Source organism: Pan paniscus, chromosome 8 (assembly GCF_029289425.2).
Source record: "Pan paniscus chromosome 8, NHGRI_mPanPan1-v2.0_pri, whole genome shotgun sequence".
Classification (NCBI taxonomy): Eukaryota; Metazoa; Chordata; class Mammalia; order Primates; family Hominidae; genus Pan; species Pan paniscus.
Window position 1 is genome coordinate 136,315,921 of NC_073257.2, and position 19,733 is coordinate 136,335,653.

General features: G+C 48.6%; 1 protein-coding gene across 7 annotated transcripts in view; it reads left to right on the forward strand.

Moving 5' to 3' along the window:
* Nucleotides 1–19,733, forward strand: part of LHPP (phospholysine phosphohistidine inorganic pyrophosphate phosphatase) — a 153,345-nt gene that overhangs the window by 8,447 nt on the left and 125,165 nt on the right. For all 7 annotated transcript variants that reach the window (XR_010113217.1, XM_034931654.3, XM_063607560.1 and 4 more), the window contains exons 2-3: nucleotides 14,557–14,744; nucleotides 18,845–18,998. Coding sequence is in view for 6 of the 7 variants with exons in the window: in XM_034931654.3 (XP_034787545.1) it covers nucleotides 14,557–14,744; nucleotides 18,845–18,998 (342 nt within the window). In the remaining variant the exon portion in view is untranslated. The remainder of the gene's footprint in view (nucleotides 1–14,556; nucleotides 14,745–18,844; nucleotides 18,999–19,733) is intronic.

Below are 19,733 nucleotides of genomic sequence, written 5' to 3' on the forward strand. Positions count from 1 at the left end.
CCTGGCCCTATGGCTGGGAGGCATCTGCATGTGAAAGGGGGTGGGCATTTACTGCATCCTGTCTTGGGCCACTAAAGCACATCTGCTGGGCCCAGCCCAGGCCCGGCTCGGCGTTTTTGGAGCTGGCGGAAGGAAGCAGACTTGGCCCAGGGCAGCCTCATAAAGCAATTCCCACCCAGGACCGCCCCGAACGATCGCCCTGGTGCTGTGGAGCCAGGCCCACAGCCCTCCCGTCCAGTAGCACCTCTCAATCCCCTGTATGTCTGGGTGCCTTCGGGATCCTGATAAAACGTAGGTGCCTCCTAGTAGGTCTGGAACAGCGAAGGCCAGGGCCAGGGGATCTTTGAAGTCCAGCTGGTCCTGGCACCCCAGTATCCCCTCCTTCATGCCTGGCTTCCCTGGCACCATCCAGCCCTAGGGACACAGGTCCCTGGGAGTAGCAGCAATAGTAACAATAACAACAACAATAATAATAATAATAATAATAATAATAATAATAATAATGTAGGCTGTGGGCCTGGGCTGGAACTTCATCTCTATTGCCTCATCCAACCCCCACACGCGGTGTGGCACCTGCCGGAGGGGTCTGGCAGGACATTGTAGGGAGAGGGCCATTTGTTTGCATTTGTTTAAGCCAACAGGAGTTTTCCTGATGCAACCTGGACCTTGGACAAGGGGTGTTTGTCTTGGACAAGGGGTGTTTGTCGAGAACATGCTGTCGTCACCTGTGGTCCCATTTGCTGTCAGGAGGTGAAGCACTTTGTCTTCAGAGATGGGAGCCGGTGCTCTTTCATCCTGGGTTCTGTGATTTCAGCTGTCATTTCAACATTTTAAGTTTCATAAGAAATAGGTGGCCTCCTTATGTAAACATTCTCACCAGCCTGTGAATATACAGAGTGAAAAGTCCAAGTCCTCCATCCTCGACCAAGTCCCAGTGACTTCCCCAGGGTGACACAATACATCCTTTTCCTTCGTATTCCTCAAAAGCACAGAGGATTTTGAGATGCAACCTTCCCTGACTCTTGTCCAGTTCTGCGGGCACCTGCCCCATCACTCTTGAATGCCACCGCCCCACCATTGCCCAAGGCATGTGTTTGGTTAGTCACAGGTCACTGGAGGCTGGAGACCCCTTGCAGGTCCCCGGGCCAGGAGTTCTGAATTCTTTGTAGCCTCAGAGCACTTATCCAACCAAATGAAATTTTGAGTAGAACTCCAAAATTATATATATATATTTATATATATTTATATATTTATATATATATTTATATATTTATATATATATTTATATATTTATATATATTTATATATTTATATATATTTATATATTTATATATATTTATATATTTATATATATTTATATATTTATATATATTTATATTTTATATATTTATATATATTTTATATATTTATATACTTATATATATTTTTATATATTTATATATATTTTATATATATATTTTTATATATTTATATATATTTTATTTTTTTATATATTTATATATTTATATATATTTATATATTTATGTATATATTTATATATATTTATGTATATATTTATATATATTTATGTATATTTATGTATATATTTATATATTTATATGTATTTATATATATTTATATGTATTTATATATTTATATATTTATATGTATATTTATATATATTTATATATATTTATATGTATTTATATATATTTATATGTATATTTATATATATTTATATATATTTATATATTTTTTTAATATAGATATTTTTATATATTTTTTATATATTTGTATATATTTGTATATATTATATATATTTATATATTTTTATATATTTATATATATTTTTATATATTTATATATTTATATATATATATATTTATATATTTATATATATTTATATGTATTTATATGTATTTATATATTTATATATCTATATATTTATATATTTATATATATTTATATATCTCTCTATATATGTATATGTTTATATATATATTTATATATATTTATATATTTATATATTTATATATATTTATATATTTATATATATTTATATACATATTTATATATGTATATATGTATATATATATTTGTATATATGTATATATGTATATATATTTGTATATGTATGTATATATATTTATATATATTTATATATGTATTTGTATATATATTTATATATGTATTTATATATATAAATATATATATTTATATATATTTATGAGAACAATGTTTGAATAGTATATTATTTTTAATAGGGATGGGATCTTAATATATTGCCCAGGCTGGTCTCAAACTCCTGGCCTCAAGGAGTCCTCCTGCCTCAGCCTGCCCAGTAGCTGGGATTATAGGTGTGTGCCACCGTGTCTAGTTCAGAATGGAATATGTTTTCTATGTTCAAATTTATAATGTTTCTTCTGAGGTCAACTGATGAGAATGATGGAAGTGTTTTTATGAATAACAATGTTGGGCTGGGTGCAGTGGCTCACGCCTGTAATCCCTGCACTTTGGGAGGCCAAAGCGGGCAGATCACATAAGGTCAGGAGTTTGAGACCAGCCTGGCCCACATAGTGAAACCCCCGTCTTTACTAAATATACAAAAATCAGCTGGATGTGGTGTTGTGCGCCTGTAATCCTAGCTACTTGGGAGGCTGAGGCATGAGAATTGCTTGAACCCGAGAGGCAGCGGCTGGGGTGAGCCAAGATTGTGCTACTGCACCCCAGCCTGGGTGACACAGCAAGACTCTGTCTCAAAAAAAATGTTGAGGTCTGCGGCAGTGAACCACACAACACAGTTTATATGCTTAGAAGTTTATGTGAGTGCTGGAAGCGAGCTTATTAGGAGGGATGAGTGAATGTTTTCTGGTTTATCCAGACTTCAGACTGTTAGACAGCTATGAAAGAATGACTTCGCTCTGTTTGGTGCTGACATTAGTTTATATGATATGAGTGCTGTATATACCAAGTGAAAAAGCTGTAGAATAATGTGTATAAACTTACTTTTTTTTTTTTTTTTTTTTTTGAGACGCAGTCTCGCTCTGTCACCCAGGCTGGAGTGCAGTGGTGCGATCTCAGCTCACTGCAACCTTGGCCTCCCAGGTTCAAGCGATTCTCCTGCCTCAGCCTCCTGAGTAGCTGGGACTACAGGCGCCCGCCACCACGCCTGGCTAACTTTTGTGTTTTTAGTAGAGACGGAGTTTCACTATGTTGACTAGGCTGGTTTTGAACCCCTGACCTCAGGTGATCCGCCCGCCTCAGCCTCCCAAAGTGCTGGGATTACAGGCGTGAGCCACTGCGCCCAGCCTAAACTTCCATTTTTTTTAAGAGAAAACAAAGGAAACACAACCACCCCCGTATATCTGGGGTAGAGTCATAATAGAATCACGAACTTGAACTGTATGGAAGGAGACTGAGGAAAATCTGATGGCTGCTTGGAAGCTTTCCCGTGGCTCTGCTGGCAGGAGTAAGGTCTGCTTCTCAGTTTCTGATCTCAGCCTTGGTGGGCAGGGGTCACCCTGTGAAAATCAAGGGCAGCCAGGGTGGGTCTGGCACAGGATTATTGGTTTACCCTGCAGGTGCTGCCTCTGGTTGGAAGCCCTTGGCCAATTACAAGGGGAGTGTGGCACAAGTTACAAAGCTCATGAATGGAGTCCTGCCCCTACCCCCAGTGCCCCACAATGTACAAGAAGCCATATTGGCAAAGCAGTGCCACACCTGCCCGCTGTGGTGTGCAGGGTGATTTCCCAGGCCCCCGGCAACAGGCACGTTGCTGTCCAGCTTGTAGAGGAGGAACTTAAGGTTCACAGAAGTGATAGGACTTATTCAGACACCTTTCGAGGGGGACTGAGGGCTGCTGCTTCTGCCAGGGCAGGCACCACCTCTTACCTGTTGCAAAGCTTAATCCTGTCACAGAAAGTGCCAGGTGTCAGCTCTAGTGTGAGAGTGTGGGTTTCCAATCCCAGCTCTGCCCCATAGTTGCCATGTGGCCTCAAGGAAGTCCCTTAGCCTTCCGTCACCCCATTATGGCTGCAGCTCAAGGGCCCCAGTTTCCTATGTGTAATTCCTGTACCCAGGCTGCAAGAATTAAGTGAAATATTTTCTCTTAAACCAATGTTTGGGCGGGGCGAGGCAACTCATGCCTGTAATCCCAGCACTTTGGGAGGCCGAGGCAAGTGGATCACCTGAGGTCAGGAGTTCAAGACCAGCCTGGCCAACATGGTGAAACCCCGTCTCACTAAAAATATAAAAAAATTAGCTGGGTGCAGTGGTTTGCACCTCTAATACCAACTACTCAGGAGACTGAAGAATCACTTGAACCTGGGAGGCGGAGGTTGCAGTGAGCTGAGATTGCACCACTGCACTCCAGCCTGGGCAATACCAGCGAGACTCGGTCTCAAAAAAGCAAAAACAAACAAAAGCCAACGTTTTCCTTTTTTTTAAAGTTTTTGTTTTCTTTTCCTTTTTACCTTAAACTATCAGGAGATAAAAGCCAACGTTTTACTTATTCCATATCTAGGAGCTAAAGGAGCATTTTGTTCTTGAAGGGTCAAATAATTTTGAAGAGTGGGTTGCTTTGCCCTTTTTTTTTTTTTTTTTTTTTTTTGAGACAGGGTCTCACTTTGTCACCTAGGCTGGAGTGCAGTGGCACAATCTTGGCTCACTGCAGCCTCGACCTCCTGGGCTCAAGCGATCCTTTCACCTCAGCCCCCAAAGTAGCTGAGACTACAAGTGCACACCACTGCACCTGGCCAATTTTTGTATTTTTAGTACAGACAAGGTTTTGCCATGTTGCCCAGGCTGGTCTTGAATTCCAGAGCTCAACGGATCTGCCCACCTCAGTCTCCCAAAGTGTTGGGATTACAAGTATGAACCACCGTGCCCGGCCATATGAAGTCTTGTAGTTGTTGAACTCGGTGTACATGCTAAACCAAAGCACACAGTTCTGCTCAAGGAGCTGTATTTTCCACATCTGTTTATATTTTCATGAAGCCAACATAAAAGGATTCTCATCCCAGTTCTGTCCCTAGACAAGTCACTGAACCCCTCCAAACCACAGGTCCCATCTCCAAACCACAGGTCCCATCTGTAAATGGAAACATGAACCCACCTCTCAGACTGTCAAGAGGATTCGATGTGAACATGCCGGTGGGGCTCGGTGGAGGAGGAGCCAGTCACCGGGCGCTGCTGTAGCCACTGCTGGGGCTCAGTTCACCCTGGGCTCCCTGCTGGTGTAAACTTTCCCCTCTTTCTAAAGGTGCCCCTGGGCGATGCACTCTGGGCTCCTCCTGCTGGCCTCCTTCCCAGGGCACCTGGCTTCCTCTCAGAATGTACCTGCCCCAACAGTGGGTTTGTCAGAGACATGGTTGTCATTGTCACCACCACAGCAATTACTGCCATTTATTTAGTATTTGAAATGTGCCAGGTGCTTCTCATGTCTTTTTTTTTTTTTTTTTGAAATGGAGTCTCGCTCTGTCGCCCAGGCTGGAGTGCAGTGGTGCCATCGCAGCGCACTGCAACCTCTGCCACCCAGGTTCTAGTGATTCTCCTGCCTCAGCCTCCTGAATAGCTGGGATTACAGGTGTGCACCACCACACCCAGCTAACTTTTGTATTTTAAATAGAGATGGGGTTTCACTGTGTTGTTCGCCATGTTGGCCAGGCTGGTCTCAAACTCCTGACCTCAGGTGACCCACCCGCCTTGGCCTCCCAAAGTGCTGGGGATTACAGGCATGAGCCGGTGGTCAGGAGTTCGAGACCAGCCTGGCCAACATGGTGAAACCCCATCTCTACTAAAAATACAAAAAATAAGCTGGGCATAGTGGCGGGTGCCTGTAATCCCAGCTACTTGGGAGGCTGAGGCAGGAGGATCACTTGAACCTGGGAGGCAGAGGTTGCAGTGAGCCAAGATCATGCCACTGCACTCCAGCCTGGGTGACTGAGTGAGACTCCGTCTCAAAAATAAAATAAAATAAAAAATAAATAATATGATCTTCATGACAGCCCTGTCCAGTAGCTACTGTTGGTGCCTCATTTTACAGGTGAGGAAACTGAGGTTGCAGAGGGTTAGGTGATAAGCCACAAGTGGCTTGTCATACAGGGAGGAGGTGTGTCTGCTTCCCGAGCTGAGCTCCCACCTTACTTACAGGGGCCTGACCTTTGTCCCCTGCAGCCGCCGTGGCCCTCAGGGACGTCGGGCTGCTGCTGAGGCTCCTAGGCTGAGGAGTGGAAGAAAGGACCCAGGATCCCCACCCCCACCCCCACATGCCATGAGGCATTTCCTGTCCCTCTGGGCCTTAGTATCCCCCTCTGTGAAATGAGACACTCGGGCTGTGTGGTCTCCAGAGTCTCTGGCTGCCGATTCCCATGTACTTCATTCTAAATTGCGTTTATTGATTCCTGGGACATCGATGCTTGTGGGATCAACATGTCCCTGTGATCTGGGCTCCGTGGCACAGGCACTTCAGAGAACACTCTAGATGGGAGTTCTGCCGGCAGGTGAGGAGGCGCAGGTACGGGAGGGTGTGCTGCATGTTTTATAAGTGCCCTAGCTGGGGGCCGGCCCCAGCTTGACCTCATTGCCGTCCCGCTAAGGTGACTGCCCAGCCGACCCAGACCAGGAGGCCCAGCTAGGGCCCAGCTCCTGCGTCACTGTGTCTCTTCTCTCCATTCAAACTTTGGACTCTGATGACTCAAGGCTCTGTGCAGGTGCTCAACAGCGTCTAGTGGACCTGTTGCCCTGGCCAGTCAGCTGGAAGGAGGAGCAAGTGCAGGAGGCTCAGCTGGAGCCAGTGTGAGGCCGTGCCCTGTGCCAGGGGCCCGTGGCATCTCCGCTGTGCCCAGCCTTTACCTCGTCTCCTTCATGGCAGCCCTGGAGAGCTGGAAGGCTGGGCACCACCATCACCCATCACTGTTTATGGTTGGGGTTCCAAGACTCCACGAGCCTGGTGCGCGCGCCAGGGTGGGAAGCCAGACCCCACTCCCAGGGGACAGATGCCGATCTGTTGCTGCTCCTACCTGCAGGTGGTCCCCCAGCCCAAGCTGGTGTGCATCATGGTGCAGGGCACGGGGTGGGCTCATCCGCACATCAGTGTGGGCGTCCGCGGAGCATATGTGAATAACTGTATTTTTCTATTGAAAAAACAACTCTGCTCTGCTTACGGGGCTCCTGCTTGACCTTCTGTTTTGGAAAATTGGATTTTTGGAGGAAATCAGCACCTTGTGGGTTTCAATTCTCCAAACATGCGTGTTCAATCTCCATTGCTTTCCAAAAGGGGAGCGACTGAAGATCTGAAAATTAGACAGTGGCTAGCACTGCCCAGAGGCCCCGTTATTAAAAACATTTCAAGGCCGGGTGCCGGTGGCTTACGCCTATAATCCCAGCACTTTGGGAGGCTGAGACTGGCGGATCACGAGGTCAGGAGTTCAAGACCAGCCTAGCCAACATAGTGAAACCCGTCTCTACTAAAAATACAAAAATTAGCTGTGCATGGTGGCACGCGCCTGTAGTCCCAACTACTCGGGAGGTTGAGGCAGGAGAATCGCTTGAACCCGGGAGGCAGAGGTTGTGGTAAGTTGAGATTGTGCCACTGCACTCCAGCCTGGGCAACCGAGTGAGACTCTGTCTCAAAACAAAAACATTTCATGCCAGTGGCGTTGCTGAGGGCCTGGGGCTGGTGCTGCACCTGCATCTCTTTTCACTACAACCCCCGGGGAAGGGGGTGGTCAATGTCCTTTCCCCTCTCTGAGGAAACTGAGGCATTGAGCTTGTATTTCTCTGCACTGCTTCCCATTTCAGTAGTAATAGGGACCCTCCAGCACACCAGGTGATGTCTGCAATGTGGCCCCAGAGGCAGGAGCAGGCTGGGAGTTAGGAGGCTGAAGCCTGATGTGGGGGAGCGCTGCCCCCCAACCCCACTCCCTGGGAACCAACCCTCCACCCCTTTGCCCTGCTGCCTCCACACCCCTTTCCTCTGGCTGTGAATTTCTCCATTACCAAGTGGGCCCGTCAGATCTGGAACTTGGGTCAGTTAGGTGCTTCTCCCAGTAAAACACCTACTGCGCTGGGTACTGGGTACTGTGCCCGGTAGATTTTGGGCAGGATTCTAGAGAGCATCTGGCAAAGTTGCTGCAGGAAAGGGCCAGTCACTGCCTGCCAGTCTCGGCCCCTGTGAACGCACGAGTTGACATTTCTCAAATTCCAGCCTCACTTTGTGGGCCAGGCAGCCCTTCTGACCTATGAGCTGCCAAACTGAGCCTTTTGATGACACTGCCCCCGAGGATTCCCTGCAGCCCTATGTCCTCCTGAGCACCTAGTGGCCCCTCTGTGGCCTCCGAGACCCTGGCCTGGGTGCTCACTGCCCCTCATCCCTACACAGGAGATGCTGGGGTGACTCCTCTGTTGGTAAACCAAGGCTCTGGTTGCTGAGGATGGGGCTGGTCCTGCACCAGGGTGCCCCCAGGTGCTGATCTTGGCTCCACTGTGGTTGGGCACCAGGCATGGCAGAGGTGCTGAGCAGACAAAGCCCTGCCCTCCCAAGCCCCGGGCTTGCAGAGGAGGCAGGAGGAGGGAGGTGGTGATGGCAGGACCAGAGCAGCACCAACAGCTGTGTGGGCACAGCTGGGAGGATGGGATCTGGCTGGGTGCATGGCTGTGGGGCCTCCAGGAGGAAGAGGTGTATGAACCCTGCTTTGTAGGATGATCAGGGTCAGGCCCCAGGGGAGCATGAAAGCAAAGACTCAGGGTGCTATGAGGGGCTCTGGGTCACACGAAGGTGACCAGTACCGGGGCTAGAGGGCAGGGGGCCCAGCTGGGAGGGGCTCGTGCTGCCCTTTTCCTGAGGCCCCCTGCTGCCTGCCCAGTCTCTCCTCCGAGGGATCCCATTCTCCCTCCAGCCTCAGGACCCTCGGCGGTCCCCAGAGGGCTAGCTATTGGGCTGTCCCAAGGTCACTCAGGATGTCCAATAATTGTCCTAACAGTTTACCTGCTGTGGAACAGTAATGAGAGGGTTTTCATTATTTGCGGGTGAGCGCTCCTGGCAGATGCCGACAGCCAGCAGATGTGGAGAGTCCGAGGTGATTTGTAAGGGCCGGTTCATCTGATGCACGGTAATTGCCCCGGGCGACGTTGTCACTCAGAGGCTCGTCGTGGCCTGCTGAGATGAGGTAAAGGTCAGTTCAAAGATCCAGTTTGGGCCAGGCGCGGTGGCTCAGGCCGGGTGCCGTGGCTCACGCCTGTAATTCCAGCACTTTGGGAGGCCGAGGCAGGTGGATCACTGGAGATTGGGAGTTCAAGACCAGCCTGGGCAACATGGTGAGACCCCATCTCTACTAAAAATATAAAAATTAGCCAGGCATGGTGGTGGGCACCTGTAATCCCAGCTACTCGGGAGACTGAGGCAGGAGAATCGCTTGAACCCAGGAGGCGGAGGTTGCAGTGAGCTGAGATTGTGCCATTGCACTCCAGCCTGGCTGACAGAGTGAGACTCTGTCTCAAAAAAAAAAAAAAAAAAGATCCAGTTTGGCTACAGGAAGTGGGAGCAAATCCCCACTCCCATGGGACTCCTGGGGAGGAGGCAGCGTGCTGAGGTGGCGGCCATGGTCTCAGAGGGGCTATCTGGCAGCCAGGACCCTGCAGAAGGCCCCTTTCCCCAAGGTTCTTGGGTGGTGGGGTGGGGAACAGCCCATCCCAGAGCTGGGCTTGTCCTTCTTTGCAGGGGCTCTTTGTACAGCTCTCTGCAAGCCTTGCTGGGGTCCTGGAGCTGCGCCTGACTAGGGCTTTCCTGATGTTTTGGAATTCTTGTACTTCATGCCTCCCAAGGCTTAGTCTGTGACATCTGGTGGCAGGCCCCACGGAGGGATGACAAGGGTTTGCTTCCTTAGCTGTCCTAGTCGGCCTGGGCTGCCATGACAAGTGCCATTGACTGGGGACTTCAACAGCAGACGTTTATTTTTTCACAGTTCTGGAGGCTGGAAGGCTGATATCAGGGGGTCGGCATGGCCAGTTTCTGGTGAGGCCCCTTTTCTGGGCTTGTAAGCAGGTGCAGGCTTGCTGTGTGCTCACATGGCCTCTGTGCATTCATGAGGGTGCTCTCTGGTGTCTCTTCCTCCTAGGACACTGATCCTGTCGTGTGGGAGTCCCACCCTTATGCCTTCATTTCACCTGAATTACTCCACAAAGGCCCTGTCTCCAGATGCAGTCACATTGGGGGTTAGGACTCCCCATCTGGGCTCACAGGCCTTGCTGCTTACAAGCTGTGTGACCTTGGTCAGGTCTCTGTCTCCTGGGGCCTCCATCTTCTCCTTTCTAGAGTGGAGATAATGGTTCTTGCCTCATAGGCTCGTTTACCCAGTGGGTACGACTTACTGAGGGCCACCTGACAGCCAGGCACCTGGCCCTTGGGGATGTCCATTAGGGACAGCAAATACCTTGGGCACGAGGACAAAATCAGATCATGGATCCTGAGTGACACCACCGTCCTTACCCAGATGCAAGGCTCAGTATAATGTTGTATTAATATTTTACTCTTTAAACAATAGTGCATACTTTCTTTATTTTCAGTAATTTAAAACAAGGAAGAGGCAACCTGGGGCTGGTCCCTGGTGGTCAGAATGGGTCTCTGGTGACGGCTCAAAGAGGGGTGTGGTCCGGGGCGCAGAAGGACAGAACCCAATGGGAGCGGACTTACCCCAGCATTTCACATCCGATTTTTCAGGGACAGATTTCGTCTCTAAAACTAGCACTTGATATTATAAGAGCATATAGGCTGAATGAACTTATATTGCTATTTCAGAGGAGGCCAGTGGCTTAAGAGTCCCAAAGTGAGTTCTGTGACTTACTCATGTTTCATCCACATCTGAAGTTGTGTTTGGAATAACAGATGTGAGGCACTGTCATCTCACTGTCACATCGATTGCTCACTGTTCTGAGAAGGTCACATCATCATTCATTAGCAATAATTAGTCCCCGGGGACCCCCTGCACTTCTTCACTCAACTGCTCCATTAACTTGGGTGCAAATCACACGTTCCAGGTGCCAATCAATGGAGATCTATCCATAATGTACAAGGTGACGCTATTAGTTACAATATATTAACTGCCTAATTTAAAAATAAAACTATGAAGGGCAATTAACCACTAAGTGTAATTGATAATTCATAAACCTCTGATTAGGAAAGACAAATAATAAGAAAGGAATGAATCACCCATCCTATTGAAGAAGATGTTGCCAGCCTCTGGTCTGCATTCACTATGTGGTCAGCAGATCTACAGATTTCTTCCTAAATTGCACCTCTCAGGTCCAGGGCTGGGGGTCTGGAGGCTCATTTCAGTGCAGAAACATGTGTTTTCACCACTGAAGCCTGTCTGTTTCTGTTGGGGGTTATAAGGAGGCTGCAGGCTCAGGACACCCTCAAGGAAGTAGTGGGTGAGGTCATTTAGACTTCTCAGTCAGTCAGTCATTCAGCAAATGTTAATGGGGGATTGTGGAGTGCCAAGCCCTGTGGGAAGCCCTGGGGATGCCGTGGAGACCCGAACAGATTCATCCCTGAACTCCTGGAGCTCGTAGGCCAGTGAGAAAGACAATTGCGTAAATCAGATGATTGGAGACACTGGTTAGTGTTACAAACAAAAACTGACAGATAGAGACAGGGCGGAGGCAATGGCACACTGGATGGTGGGAGGAAGGGACATTGGCCTGAGTCCTGCCACCTTTTTGTAGTAGCTGTAACTACCACTCAGGGCTGTATTTGGGGCCCTCTCTCACTAGTGGGGAATCGTGCCTGGCTTATCTGCCCTTTTTTTTTTTTTTTTTTTTTTTTTTTTTTTTTTTTTGCGACAGAGTCTCACTGTGTGACCCAGGCTGGAGGGCAGTGGCGTGATCTTGGCTCACTGTGACCTCCACCTCCTGGGTTCAAGAGATTCTTCTACCTCAGCTTCCCGAGTAGCTAGGACTACAGGTGCCCGCCACCACACCTGGCTAATTTTTTTTGGTATTTTTAGTACAGACAGGATTTCTCCATGTTGACCAGGCTGATCTCGAACTCCTGCCCTCAAGTGATCCACCCACCTCGACCTCCCAAAGTGCTGGGGTTACAGGACTGAGCCACCATGCTCTGCCTTATCTGCCCTCTCAGTGGTCCTCCACTCCAGCCTCATTTCCTGGCTCCACCTTCCACATACCCCACGCTGCTCGAGTTCTTTCTATCCGAGAGGGTGGGGCCAGTGCACACCTGCCTGTGCGCAAGGTGGGTGGCCCTTCCCACCACCTGGCCTGCCCTTTCCTGCCATCTCCTTGTCCGTCCCTCAGGTCTCCAGTTGGGCCTGAATCCCTGGTCTTTTAAGACCCCACACTGGGCTGTGTCCTTTCCCCACTATGTGGGAGAGCTCCAGGAGTGCTGATTTCCTGTTCCTGACTCCATTGTGTGTAGATATCAGCTCCATCTCCAAAGTCTCAGGCTCAAGAGCGGAACAGAAAGCCCTTGACATTTCTGGGATTCAGTCCCTCACCCATAACATGGATAAATTACATTCACACTGGGTTCAGTTTGAGTTGAGTTTTTAGTTGGGTCTCACTTGCTCAGATGGAAGTTGATTTCAAGCCGTAGTTCTAGTAACTGGGTTGAATCTGCGTGTATTCATTTCATTGGGCCACATCTGTAAACAGAACTTGAGCACATGCCTCCTCTCTATGTGTGTTTTCTATAAATTTTAAATTATGCATTTAACACTATTGCTTAGGTTATAAAAAATACACAACTTGAAAGAATAGGTGAAGAGCCAAGATGTCTGCATCTTTGGAGATCAGTGGAATGTGTGTGTTTCGGGACCTGTCTGAGAACAGTGCCAGATGCAATTAGCATGGCTGATTAATTTTACTAGGGTTTCTTAAAAGTGCCTCCCGGCCCTTGGGCTTGCAGCTTGATGTCTTTTCCATGAGTCCACACTGCAGCTCCATGCAGATGTCAAATATGACCGCTGCCTTGTTGGGGCCGGTTTGTCCAGGAAGGGATCTTGTGATCTTGGCGAGGGAGCCAGGTCCTGCCTGTCACCCTCCCCCCAGGTCTGAGTGACCCACCCCGCCTGCCTCTGTAGGTTCCTCTAGCACGCTCGGGTCCCTTCCTGGTGGGTGCCAGGTCCTCCAGCCTCCTCTCCCTGCACAGAAGCACCACACCCTGGCCCTCTCTTTTGCTTCCCCAGGGAGGCCTCCCCTGACCTTCCTACCCCACCTTGTCACCCTCTGTCTGCTCACCCTGTTTATATTCTGCATAGCGTCTCTCTCTTCTCAGTCACAAATTGCCCTTCCTTTGCAGGGTCTCTTGTTCCTATTCCAACCTCCTCCTATTCCAACCTGGATGGTGGCCTGGAGATCAGGGAACTTTTCCATGCTCACGACTACAGCTCTGTGCACCAGGCCAGTGCCAGGCATGTAGTAGGTGCTCAGTGACAGTTTGCAGAAGGGTGGATGTTACTTCATTTGGTGCGTTCTGAGAACTTGCCCAGGTGCAGCCTGGATTCGCAGATCTCCTATGAAGTCAGGAGGGAAGAAGCTCGGTGCCGCCGGCCAGTGGCAGCATCCTGAAGTTCATGAGACCTCCAGGCTGGGTTTGGGCAGGGTCCACGTCCTGTCTGTCCATCCTGGAATGTTGGTGTCCCTGATGACTTTGGCAAACCTTTCTCCATTGACAGTGATGAGAAGACAAACCTGTCTCGGGCCATCTGCCTTTGTACTTTTTGGGAAGTATGGATCCAGAGTTAGTAAGGCATGGACGTGTGCAGCTCACTTGCAAGTGGAAATGCCAAATGTGGTGGAAAGGGACAGAGAAATAGCTGTGGACATTCAGAGGTGGCCCCTAGCCAGGCTGAGCAGGATTGTGGAGAGGAGGTATTGCATGGATCTCAGGGGCTGGGTAGAAGTGGCCAGGCAGGTGGGCCAGGCACGGTGGCTCACACCTGTAATCCCAGCACTTTGGGACACCTGAGGTCAGGAGTTCGAGACCAGCCTTGCTAACATAGTGAAACCCCATCTGTACTAAAAATACAAAAAATTAGCCAGGTATGATGGCAGGCGCCTGTAATCCCAGCTGCTCTGGAGGCTGAGGCAGGAGAATCGCTTGAATCTGGGAGGCGGAGGTTGCAGTGAGCTGAGATCATGCCACTGCACTCCAGCCTGGGTGACAAGAGCGAGACTCCATCTCAAAAATAAAGAAATAAAAAAAAAAAGAAGTGGCACAGGTAGAGAGGCGGGGGGACAGAGTTGCATCCCAGGCAAGGGGAGAGGCAATGAAAAGGGGGGTCAGGTGGGGAACCTCGGGGAGCCTCAGGTGTATGAAGTCCAGTGCGGATGGAAAAGAGTTGTCGGGGCGTGGTATGGGGGTCCTCTGAGAAGGGATCTGCTTCAGCTCAGAAATCCCAGCCTGAACACATCCTGGATCAGCCAGGACCCCCTCAGGGGCTCGCAGTGGCCTAGTCTGCTCTGGGCTTTGCTGGATGCCCTTCGAGAGTCACCGCGCAACCTCCTTCAGAGGCCCAACACTCCACGTGCTGACTTCCCGGGCCTGTGTCTCCCCTGCCGCAGACTGAAGCGTTCCCGGCTGAAGGTGAGGTTCTGCACCAACGAGTCGCAGAAGTCCCGGGCAGAGCTGGTGGGGCAGCTTCGGAGGCTGGGATTTGACATCTCTGAGGGAGAGGTGACCTCCCCGGCACCAGCTGCCTGCCAGATCCTGAAGGAGCGAGGCCTGCGACCATACCTGCTCATCCATGACGGTAGGCCTGTCGGACACCAGGACCTCACGGGGGTGAAAGCTCCCCTTTCCCAGGGTGGGGGCTGTGCAGAGAGCCTCTTTCACTGGGCCAAACCACTGACTGAGCTAGGCCACCAACACTCACGGGTGGGGGGTAAAAACCTCATGGGACTTCCTGCTGGGGGCTGGGGGCAGGTTAGGACCCAGCTCTGTCCATTCCTTGGCCTCACACCAGAGGGTCCTTAGAGCAGGTTCTGGATGGCTCCTGGGAGGAAAATCCTAGGCTCTCTTTCCTGATCTAGGATGGACCAAGCGACCAGGGAATTGTCAAGGCGGCGGAGTTCTAGCTCCTGTTGAGAAAGAGACAGAGAGAGAGAGAGAGAGAGAGAGAAAATGAGAGTGAGAATGAATGAATATAAATGAGAAGCTACATTGAGGTCCATAGCTTCTAACGTCTGGCACCATAGCCTTCAACTATGTGAAAACCAGCCCTGCTCTTTGGAACAGTTTGCAAATGGCGTAGGAACAAGGTTTGCATCCTGATTTTAGTCTGAATGCAAGAACAGACAGCCCCTTTGACCCTCAGTTGGGAAGTTTTCTTGGAATGAAGCAGAAGGAACAATATTACTGGTGCCTCCTGAATATTGAAAAAGAAGAGACATTAGCAATTCCAGACACTTCTCCATTGGTCCGCTGCACCTTCTTCCTTCCTCTGCACTTGATATTTTTAGTTTTACAAACCACTAGGCAGAGGCAAGCATGGTTTTTTCCTTTCCAGGGCAAGGTGGGGGCTCTCAAGAAGTGGCGGGTGCTCCCTGGAAAGCCCAGATGTCGACTTCACAGCCCTGGTGCCAGTTAAGGGTGACATGCCTGGCCTTTAGAAATCATGTTTCTCAAAATTCCTTCTCTGGAATCTAGGATCCCTGCTAGTGCCTTTAGAACATGGTCTTCAAAGAAAGAAGATTTAAGAAAAATATCTTGCCCCATCCTCCAGAAAAGGGTTGCTGGACCCGGGAGTGGAGCTGGAAGAAGCCAGCAGGAGAGGGAAGTGGGCATCCGCTTGGAGGGTGGCCTTGGCCAGTGAATCAGACAAGCAGACGGCAAAGCTGGGAGGCTGAAGGGAGGATGAATGCCCTTCCTCAGCTGTAATCCTGCATCCGTGTTTTCAATAACTAGACCCTTGTTCTCAGACTTGGAATTTTTTTTTTCAGTCATTGGTGGATTTTCTGTCTAACATTTTATGAAAATTTTCAAGCATCCAACAAAGTTCAAATAATTTTTACTTGGAATAGTTTTGGGTTTTTTTTGGAGACAGAGTCTTGCTCTGTCACCCAGGCTGGAGTACAACAGTGGTGTGATCTTGGCTTCCTGTGACTTCGGCTTCCCAGGTTCAAGCGATTCTTCTGCCTCAGCCCCCCAAGTAGCTGGGGTTACAGGTGCGTGCCACCACGCCCGCCTAATTTTTGTATTTTTAGTAGAGATGGGGTTTCACCATGTTGGCCAGGCTCGTCTTAAACTCCTGACCTCAGGTGATCCACCCACCTTGGCCTCCCAAAGTGCTGGGATTACAGGCGTGAGCCACCGCCTCCGGTCTTACTTGGCATAGTTTTATACCCTTCACCTAGATTGTCAATGACATTTTTTGATATTTTCTTCACTTTATATCCATCCATCCCTCCGTCTGTCTATCCATGTTATTATTTAGATGCATTTCCGAGTAAAATGCAGACACGGGTATACTCCCCTGTACACTTCAGCGTATCATTGGAGTTTGGTATTTGTTTACAGTTTTTCCTGTTGATGTAAAATTTACATACAATGAAATGTACACACGTCAAGTGTACTTTTGCTGAGTTTTGACATATGCATGCACCCATGGAACCCAACCCCGTGAAGAGCTAGACCATCACCGTCACTGACAGCTCTGACAGCTACCTCGCACCTTGCCCAGGTGGTCTTCACCCCTTGTCCCCTTAGAGGCAACCACTGTTTGGATTTTTTCCGCTATAAATAAGTTTTCCTATTTTAGAATTTTATGTAAATAGAATCATACAGTATATAATTGTGCTGGGGCCTCCAGTGCTACCCCCAGGCTGAATGATTCATTAGCAGGACTCACAGAACTTAGAAAAGGTATTACACTCCCAGTTAGACTTATTACCGTGAAAGAATAAAGATTAAATTCAGCGAAGAGAGGAGACACGTGGGGCAAAGTCTAGGAGAAGACAGGCATGAACTTCCAGTTGTCCCTTCGAAATGGAGTCCTACTGGGCACACTTGATTCTCCCAGCAATGATGTGTGACAACACGTGGGAAGCATTGGCCACCAGGGAAGCTCACTGGAGCCTCAGTGTCCAGGGTTTTTGTGTAGACATTAGCACCTGTGTGACTGACTTTAGCGACTCAGTCTCCAGCCCCACAGAGTCCAAACTGATACAGCTGGGCCAGGGCCGCAGGGATACAGAAACAGGTGTTCACTGTAAGCCAAGCTGTTAGCGTAAGTGATCTGGTCAGACAGAGAGAGCAGGGCCCGAGGCCTTGAGCATACAAAACCCCTCTTATCAGGTAGGACATTGCAGTGGCTCAGAGGTTATCTCCCAGGAGCCAGTCCTGAAGACAGGCCTTTTTTGGAATGTACAGGGTTTGAGCAACCTAGTCCTGCTGAGTTAACCCTTTCCGTCACAGTAGTCTTTTGTGTAAGGCTTCTTTTACCCAACGTAATGTTTTTGAGACTCATCCATATTGTTGCATGTATCAGCAGTGTTGTTCATTTTTATTGCAGAATAGTATTCCATTGAGTGAACAGACCACAGTTTATCCATTCACATGTTGTTGATACCTGGATTGTGACCAGTTTCAGTCTATTATGAGCAAATCTGCTATGAACATTCTTACACAGTTCTTTTGGGTAAATACCTAGCAGCGAAATTACTGGGTCATAGGGTACATGTATGTTCACCTTTGTAAAATTCTGCCAGACCTTTTTTTCAGAGGGATTGCAATATTTTACACGTCCTCCATCTGCTGCAGCTGTTCAGTATCCTCACCAGACCTTGGTGTTATCAGTCTTTTTAATTCTCACCATTCTGGTGGGTATGAAATCGTATCTCGTTGTGTATTTCAGTTTCTTTCTTTCTTTCTTTTTTTTTTTTTTTTTTTTTGAGACAGAGTCTCGCTCTGTTGCCCAGGCTGGAATACAGTGGTGCAATCTCAGCCCACTGCAACCTCTGCCTCTCGGGTTCAAGCGATTCTACTGCCTCAGACTGCTGAGTAGCTGAGATGACAGGCGGCCGCCACCGTGCCGGGCTGATTGTTGTATTTTTAGTAGAGATGGGATTTTGACCATGTTGGCCAGGCTGGTCTCGAACTCCTGAACTCAGGCGATCCGCCCACCTTGACCTCCCAAAGTGCTGGGATTACAGGCATGAGCCACCGCACCTGGCCTCAGTTTCTTTTCAATTTAGAAAGGTCAACATCTAGTCCTAAGAGAGATGACAGCATGTTTCTTCTAGGATCTGAAAACACAAATCCAATGATTTGATGTATCCTTGCAAATTTTCCTATTTTAATTTAAAATGGGGGAAGACAAAGAAGGAGAAGGAGGAAGAGAGTTTCCTAAGGGAGCTGGTGAACTGGACCTGTGGGGATGGAATTCTGCTTTTTCTTCAGGACATATGTGTGGGGTTGCCTGAAATGTGTCAACGGTTCTTACAGTTTGGGACTAGTAGTGCCAACCCTCCAAGGCTTGTGCAGCCCCATTTCCTCCTGCTGCAGGCTCTCAGTGTCTTCTGAGCAGATTTCCCTTCTCAGTAGCAAAGCTGTGGGTTTCCTGCCTGCGATAGTGACCTCAGGGAGCTCCTGGGGCTGATGTGGTATTGGGATGGAGGGTCCTGGGTGTGTCCACCTTTCTCCTCATAAGCCCTCTGTGAGGAGCCGAATTCCCTCCTCTGTCAAATAGGAATAACCCTTCTGTGTCTACCTCCCATGGCAGCTGTGATGATCAGAAAGAAATGCATCTGAGAAAGGGGGAGGACATGTGAAAGGTGTCCCTGGTAGGAGATGGGGAGGTAGGCCATGTCCTCCCAGGGCTCCGTGGCACTCTGTCTCTCTCTCTCTTTCCAGGAGTCCGCTCAGAATTTGATCAGATCGACACATCCAACCCAAACTGTGTGGTAATTGCAGACGCAGGAGAAAGCTTTTCTTATCAAAACATGAATAACGCCTTCCAGGTGCTCATGGAGCTGGAAAAACCTGTGCTCATATCACTGGGAAAAGGGTAAGTTGGCTCCAGGGAGAGTCATTTCTCGGTGCTTTAGATGATGCTGTGCCAGTCTCCAACTTGCGGAATCAGGCAGAGAAGGATGCAGAAGGGGAGGTGGGAGGAGCACCGGTGATCTTCTTTTCCCTCCCTTTTTCATGCTTTCGCTCTTCATTTCTTTATTCCTCTCCTTTAATCATTTCTTTAGGAAATAGGAACACTGTCTTCAGGAGCTGGTTGATCAAGCTTCCATGTGGAGTCTAGACTAGAAGAGGGCGTCATTGCAGAGGGAGACCCTCTGGAGATCTCAGAGGCCAAGTGTTGATTGTCCCAAGTTTAGAGCAAAGAAGGAGAAGGTGCATTTGCATAGGATGTAGCAGGGTGTTGGAGAATGCTCTCAAGGGTTGTCTAATTAGTAAAACATAGGCTTGAGGGCCTACCCAGTCTGGGCACCGACAGTCTCTGGCCACAGATCACTGTCTCTGTAAAGTTGTGATTTTGTGATCAGTGTTTTGTCTGAGCCTTTAGCACATGCCTTGCCATCTCTTTCTTAAACAAAACAGTGTTGGTTATTTTTAACATTTTTCTTACACTGAGATAGCACATGTTCATTGAAGAAAAATTAGACAATACAGATGAGCAAAAGAAGAAACCAGAAAGTATTTTTAGTCCCACTGCACGAGGAAAACACCTGTCCCGATTTTGGTGTATGTCCTTGCAAGTGGCTTCCTGTGCGAATAGACTATTATGGAT